The following is a 7,816-nucleotide window of genomic DNA, read 5'->3' on the forward strand; positions in this document are numbered from 1 at the left end:
CTACCATTAAATTATTTCACTTTACTAGGCTGGGTGTGGTGGCTCACGCTTATAATCCCAGCATTGTAGGAGGCTGAGATGGGAGGATCACATGAAGCCAGGAGTTCGAGGCCAGCCTGGCCAACATGCTGAAACACTGTCTCTACTAAAAAATACAAAAAATTTAGCTGGGGGCTGGACACGGTGGCTCACGCCTATAATCCCAGCACCTTGGGAGTCTGAGGCGGTGGATAACCTGAGGTCAGGAGTTTGAAACCAGCCTGGCCAATGTGCTGAAACATCATCTTTACTAAAAATACAAAAATTAGCTGGGCATGGTGGCACACACCTGTAATCCCAACTATTCAGGAGGTTAAGGCAGGAGAATTGCTTGAACGTGGGAGGCAGAGGTCACGGTGAGCCAAGATCACGCCACTGCACTCCAGCCTGGGCCACAGAGTAAGATTCCATCTTATAAAAAAAAAAAAAATTTAGCCAGGGATGGTGGTGCAGGCCTGTAATCCCAGGTACTGGGGAGGCTGAGGCATGAGAATTGTTTGAACGCAGGAGGTGGAGGCTGCAGTGAGCTGAGATGGTGCCGCTGCACTCCAGCCAAACTCTGGACGACAGAGCACAACTCTGTCTAAAAGAAAAAAAAATTACTTCACTTTACTTACCAGTATTGTCTGGATAACATGTTAAGTAAATCTCTATTTCTTTATAAAATGTACCATTTTCACTCAACTGACCGTTCTTCCCCTCCTGCCTCTGTCCAATGAGCAAGGTTTAATGCATTACTATAGGGAACAATTGAAGAGTTCCTGGAGGCCGTGAGGCTCTGAAACAAGCATTAATTGATGCAGTCTGCACATATTGGGTTTGTAAGCTCTCAGCCAGTTGAGAGAAAAAAAGGAAGCAAAGTTCTACAAGGTGAAGTGGCTACAACAGAGAGAATTCTGAAGGCCTTTGGCCCTCAGTTGTCTATAAGCTCGCCAGGAGGTGGCCAGGGTACTGTAGAGATGAAATGAGCTTTTGATGCCTTTGGAAGAGACGAGAAAAGGTAGCATGCTGACAAGTGGGGAAGGCGGTCTTTCAGAGTAAAACATGCGTAGCAGGCCTGAGAGCTTGAGGAATCATAAATGTCTCACCTTGGTTTCTGCCCCTGCTCTCCATATCTTCATTGCATTCGCAGTTTCTAGGGTGCCATGGGGAAAGGCAGAGCCTGTCACCATAGGAGAGAGAGAGGAAGGGAAGCAGGATGCATATGGCAATCTGGACTTATTAATTAAAAACTCAATGGTACCCTTCATTTTTTAGGACAGGGAGGTAGCCCTCCCTATTGGCAGGTGAGCATCTTCCAACCAAATTAATCATTCCAAGTGGGAATATTCATTTTCTTATTTTTTATTTTTTTGAGACAGAGTCTCACTCTGTCACCCAGGCTGTAGTACAATGGCACAATCTTGGCTCACTGCAACCTCTGCCTCCTGGGTTCAAGTGATTCTCCTGCCTCAGTCTCCTGAGTAGCTGGGATTATAGGCGTGTGCCATCACACCTGGCTAATTTTTGTATTTTTAGTAGAGATTGGGTTTCACCATATTGGCCAGGCTGGTCTTGAACTCTTTACCTCAAGTGATCCGCCCACCTCAGCCTCCCAAAGTGCTGGTATTATAGGCTTGAGCCACTGGGCCCGGCCGGAATGCTCATTTTTAAGAGGATGTGTGTAACTGTTTCTTGTGAAAAATAATCAGGATGGTCAACATGCCTTCATATCTGTGTCTTCAAAAAGCAGTGGCAGGCCAAGTGCAGTGGCTCATACCTGTAATCCCAGCCCTTTGGGAGGCCAAGGTGGGAGAATCAGTTGAGCCCAGGAGTTTGAGACCAGTCTGGACAACATGCCAAGACCCTGTCTCTACAAATAAAAACAGCAGGGTGTGGTGGCATGTGCCTGTGGTCCCAGCTACTTGAAAGGCTGAGGTGGGAGGACTGCTTGAACCTGGGAGGCTGAGATGGCAGTGAGTTGTGATCTTGCCACTGCAGTCAGTTTGGACCCTGGACAATAGAGCAAGACCCTCATCTGAAAAAGAAAAAGAGAAATCCTGGCAGATAGTAGAAGTAATGTCAGCCATGATGGGATTTGAACCTAAAACAGGTTGGGGCTGAATGACCAGCCTCAATGGCACTTAGGAGGCACCTTCTCCAATAAGTGGAAATAGATTTATCCCCCTCTACTTTATTACTCATGTAAAACCTCCAGTGCTCAGCCCTGCCTGTTCATCTCCCTAAAAACACAGGAAAGGCTACGATCCACAGATGCTGATATATTTTTCCCTTTTTTAGGTAACAAAATAAACTGATTTCAAAAGCAGAATAAAGGGCCATACTTGGCACTCTGTGAAGGGCATTGTCAAATCAATGCACAGGGAAAGGGTGTCAGAGGTAGGGAAAGAGTAATGAGATTGAAGTTGAGGGGCTAAAGTTGAGAAGCAAAGATCTCTAACCTCTGACAAGCTGTCGCGGCAAAGTCCTAAGAAAGATCATGGCAATTACAGTGGGTGGCTCTCCACGCCGCATGACAAAACCCAAAGATTGAATGTTGTGCAATCATAAAAAATATTTTCTGAGCTATAAAAATGATCAAATCATAAACATCAGGAATATCTCTGGCTCCAGTCAGACTAAAGATCAGAGGATCCCTGGTGGTCCAGCCTTCCAACGTCCCTGACCTTCTGAAGTCTAAGAATTCTACCTGGGATGTACTTGTCCTCCCTTCTTACTGTAACGCCTCTTCCTACAGAGCTCTGGCCTCTCTACGTGGATTGGGAACCAGATGTTGTCCCTGAGCAGCCTCCCACCGTGGGCTGTCACCCTGCTGGCATGCATCCTCGTGTCCATTGTCACCGAGTTTGTGAGCAACCCAGCAACCATCACCATCTTCCTGCCCATCCTGTGCAGCCTGGTGAGTAGCAGCAGGGCTCCAGATATCCAGACAGGCTGTCTCAGGGGCCTGGGGTGGCAGGCCTGACTCAGGACAGCTGCCATGGCTGTACCCTCTCCTCTGGTCCCTGCTCACAGCCTTCACTGAATGGTGTTCAATTCCTATTTTGAAAAATGAAGTTTTTCAAATAGCAACTAGTAAATTAAAAGATACATTAATAAATCATAGCAAGAGTTCTAGAAGCCCTTTTCCAAAAAAAGTAGGATTAGTTTAGGGGCAGCCCTTAGTGGAAACCAAAGAATGTACAAAATAATCTTCCAACCCTATCATTTCAATTCCCCACGATCGTTATCAACCTTTCTCTCCTGAGATAAAACCTGAGTAGGGCCAAAAAGGCAGCCACAGAAAATGGAGGTAAAACACACACAGCTGCAAAGACTGAGATCACAACTCAGACGATCACCACCACCTCCACTGAGTTTCACTGTCCTCCAGGGACTTCTTAGGATTGGGAGCAAGGTCAGCTTTGATCCACAGCCTCAGACCAATTTGTTGTGAATGGAATAGGGGAGGGGAGCAATGGCCAGATCTTACCCTGGCCAAGCAACCTGAAAGATGATGCATCTTACCCAATGCTGCATCTGTCCCATTCTGGGCGGCAGAATCCAGGAAATGAAGGCCCCTCCCCACCCCAGCAACATAGTCTTCTACGACTGTTTCCAACCCCAGCCCCACTCTTTGCTCATTGCTCAGTTGACCCCAGCTTCTCCCTTCTGTCACCTTGCTTGGATGAGCAAGAGAGTACAGTTAAAGCTTGGACAACATTGACTGGGCGTGGTGGCTACACGCCTATAATCCCAGCACTTTGGGGAGGCCAAGGCAGGCAGATCATGAGGTCAGAAGTTTGAGACCAGCCTGGCCAACACAGCAAAACCCCATCTCTACTAAAAATACAAAAATTAATTGGGCATGGTTGCACACGCCTGTAATCCCAGCTACTTGGGAGGCTGAGGCAGGAGAATCACTTGACCCTAGGAGGCAGAGGTTGCGATGAGCTGAGATTGTGCCATTGCACTGCAGCCTGGGCAACAAGAGCAAAACTACATCTCAGAAAAAGAAAAACAACTTGGCAACATTGAGATCAGGACCATGGATTCAAATCCCATAGAAAGCAATCATCTTCCGCAGGGGAACAAACCCTTAGTTCCATATCCTAAGACTGAGGGAGCCACTTCAATCAAAGCAATGATTCATGAGATTCGGGTTTGAGGAAAGGAAATCTCAGCTAAAGAACAAAGTTTAGGAACCACTTCCTTAGAGTAACACCAAAAAATCAAACATCTCTTCTGGAAGTAACTCAAAGCCATATTTCATGTGGAGCAAGCGAGCAGCATCGGCCTATTCAGGTTCCCAAGGGCACTGCATGCCCCAGAGGGCAGAGAACTAACCACCCCTCCAGTGTCCTGCTAAGGTTGGCCAGCACCAAGCCATCATTAAGGCAAGCTCGAGATGTTAAGCACAGGAAATGCAAGCCTAATCTCGTTAATGTTTCTGTGAATTCTCTCTTCTAGTCTGAAACGCTGCACATTAACCCCCTCTACACCCTGATCCCAGTCACCATGTGCATCTCCTTTGCAGTGATGCTGCCTGTGGGCAATCCCCCTAATGCCATCGTCTTCAGTTATGGGCACTGCCAGATCAAAGATATGGTGAGTTTGGGGTGTCCTCTCCCTGCCAGGCCCAGCTGCCATGAGGACAGGGATGACCGACTCCACAGTCTTCTTCTAAACCTTATGTTGTGGCAATGTCCCCAGCCTGTCAACACCAAATGCAGTGTGGTACCAAGAATGGCACCTATGAAAAGGTTTTTGGTTGGTCCATAAGCATCAAGAATAGCAAGAATATGCTCCCCCCAACCCCTACCTGGAAGGAAGTGGGTACCTAAGTAGAGAAAGCTGGAATAGACACAGGCCCAGTTCCAGAAGGCATGAGCCTGCACAAACAAGTTTTGCCTTTGTTTTCTTCATTGGGCCAGTGGAGACATTTATTCAGAAAGCTACTGGTTATTCACAGAAGATGAGAATGAGAAAGTGTATGAACCTAGGGTGAAAGATACTTTAAGAAAACAGGATTCTTCTGCTCAACTCACCCCCTAGACAAGAAACCCCTGAAGCAACAATGGAAAATGAAGCATCCACAATTCATTTCATTTTCAGCGGGGATCACAAAAGATGGCTTTCAGATCGTTTGCTGCTGACTAGCGCTGGGCCATTCTACCTTCTGCTCCTCAACCTATACACCTGCTGCTATACTTAATATCCAGAGCAGAGGGGGTTGGGGAAAGGATGGAAAACACTGATACAAATTACTGATAGTCTGACAATTTTTTTTTCCATGGGAGCCAAACTTGTTCTCAGCAGCCCTGTAAAGAAACAAATCTCACTCTCACCCAGGCTGCAGTGCAGTGGCGCAATCTTAGCTCACTGCAACCTCTGCCTCCCAGGTTCAAGTGATTCTCATGATTCTCATACCTCAGCCTCCAGAGTAACTTAGACTACAGGTATGCGCCACCATGCCCAGCTAATTTTTGTATTTTTAGTAGAGACGGGGTTTCACCATGTTGGCCAGGCTGGTCTTGAACTCCTAGCTTCAAGTGATCTGCCTGCCTTGGCCTCCCAAAGTGCTAGGATTACAGGGGTGAGCCACCACACCCAGCCTATTCAGGTCCTTTCGACTGTTCAAACTGCTCATCTAAGTCATCCGTGATAATTCCCAGAAGGCGATGTCCCAGCCATCCCTCTCCCCTTCCATCTTACTACGTAACTCTCAGTCTGCTCACACTGAGCTCTACTCCAGCTCTCTCCTGTTTCCCACTTCCTCAGCTGTGTGCCCCCACCACTGACCCCTAGCTTTCTACACTGGAATCAAATGATCAGAGACAGTAATTTTCAAAGGTACCAGGTCACAAGAAGTGAGCCAGTCTTGGGTTCTATTCCCAGCTTGGGCACTACCTTGATTTCAATTTCCTCCTCTGCTAAATGACAAGGTTCCAGCCAGATGCTCCAGGGGGTCCCTTTCAACTCTAACACTCCCTAATTTAGCTCTGCTAGAACCTGCCCTCTCTCACCTGTGGGAAAACATGGGCTGTTCTCCATGCCAAAAGGCCCAGCGGGCCAGTATTATTCACTGCCCCAGCCAGAGGCAGGAGAGAGAGGACACGTCTAGCCATTTGCTTGAAACAATTTCCCAGCATTCATTTTCCCCTTGCAGTTTTCCCAACTTAATGCCAGTTAGTGACTTGTTTTGGCTACATGCTGTATGCCTGGTTACTCCTTGGAAGGATGCCAGCTATCCTTACAGTACACATTTTTTCCATCTGGCTCTGCCAGCCCGTCATCCCTCACATCCCCTACTTCAGCCGGAGTGTCAATGTCATGGCAGAAGTGAAGAGTCACTGAGGTGCAGTTCCCTCAGAGGAAAGCAGCAAAGGCCCCACTGCAGCTAGCATGCCTGTGTCCCATTCCTGAGGAAGAGCTGAGCAGAGGCAGCTGAACTGTTTCCCCAGGTGAACCCAAGGTACACTATTAAAGGAACCCATGAGCTGTTCCTTTAAAAAGGTAACAGTGTTCAGGTATAACATTAAGAAGAATTAAAAAAAAGGTTAACAGTGGCAAAGGCTTCATGTAATATAGCCCCTCCTACAAGTTCCCTGTATTAGTGCATAGGAGCTGAGAAGTTCCTGCTTTAAAGATAACTCGTTAGTTTTGTTTAACACATTGCCCACTCAGTGAGCTGCAGAAATACCTCTTCACGTTCCACAGGTGGGTGTTCCAAGTAACTAACATACCTCTAGGCTTCCACTTGAAGCCTAGTGAGAAAGCTGTAAGCATAAAGTAGAGATGACTCTAATTGCCCCTTCCCAGCCCCAATCCCTTTCTAGTCCTTTCAGTCCTGTGAACCCTACAAGGCAATGTACAGCACCCCAGGCAGTGACTGGGAACCAATCTAGGCCACAAGGCATAGGCTGTGGGTTCAGAAGGGGGATTTGGGTATCTGTGCTGCTGCTGGTCAGAGTGACTAGGGTGTGCTGGTTTGTGTCCTGTAGGTGAAAGCTGGCCTGGGAGTCAATATCATTGGACTGGTGATAGTAATGGTGGCCATCAACACCTGGGGAATTAGCCTCTTCCACCTGGACAGTTATCCAGCATGGGCGAAGGTCAGTAACATCACTGATCAAGCCTAACGCAAGTGCACAAACCGGCCCAACCACAGAAGCCACCAGTACCCAGCAGAATCTGGACCACAGGCAGAGAAAACCACTAGAACCACCAGGAGCACACAACCCCAGACCCACGTGGGAGGGCATCTCTCCACCAGAAGATTCTGCCACCTCAAGTGAACTGCAGGAATCCTCCAACAACCACAATACAGGCTTAGCTGTTAGTGTCTTCCCACCCTCAGCACCACAGCTCAAGAAAACCTAAAGTTTCAATATAAGCCATAGGCTCACAGAAAAAAAATAAAAATTAAGTTAAAAAAAGAAGACAAAGAAAACCTAATGTTGTATCTCATCTTTGTAATCAATTCGTTATAAGACAGGAAAAGAAAGCCTGTCTTAGTTGCCCTTCAGAGGTTAAGCCTTGCAAACCTACTAGGTTTTATGTTATTCCTAATGCCTTCCTAGGAGTGGAAAGATACCCAAGTCATCCTACCAAGGCAGAGTGAAACCAGTGACATCTCTTTTGGGGGAAAACCTCACCCAGAACTTGAAACCTAATGTCAGCTCCTGTCTCTTTTTTTGAGAGTCTCGCTCTGTTGACCAGGCTGGAGTTCAGTGGCACCATCTTGGCTCATTGCAACCTCTACCTCCCAGGTTCAAGCAATTCTCCTGTCTCAGCC

The 7,816-nt window shown here is 47.3% G+C and overlaps 1 protein-coding gene across 4 annotated transcripts in view; it reads left to right on the plus strand.

The window, feature by feature from the left end:
* The window catches only part of SLC13A4 (solute carrier family 13 member 4), a 46,737-nt gene extending 39,266 nt beyond the window's left edge, over positions 1 to 7,471 (plus strand). For 2 of the 4 annotated variants that reach the window (XM_002751957.7, XM_009003006.5), the window contains exons 14-16: positions 2,777 to 2,938; positions 4,489 to 4,626; positions 7,023 to 7,471. In XM_002751957.7, coding sequence (XP_002752003.4) covers positions 2,777 to 2,938; positions 4,489 to 4,626; positions 7,023 to 7,160 — 438 coding nt within the window. In that variant the 3' untranslated portion in view covers positions 7,161 to 7,471. The remainder of the gene's footprint in view (positions 1 to 2,776; positions 2,939 to 4,488; positions 4,627 to 7,022) is intronic. The other 2 variants (XM_078343696.1, XM_078343697.1) reach the window with 1 other exon arrangement.
* Positions 7,472 to 7,816: the final 345 nt, after the last annotated feature.

This window comes from Callithrix jacchus, chromosome 11 (assembly GCF_049354715.1).
Source record: "Callithrix jacchus isolate 240 chromosome 11, calJac240_pri, whole genome shotgun sequence".
In the NCBI taxonomy this organism is placed as follows: Eukaryota; Metazoa; Chordata; class Mammalia; order Primates; family Cebidae; genus Callithrix; species Callithrix jacchus.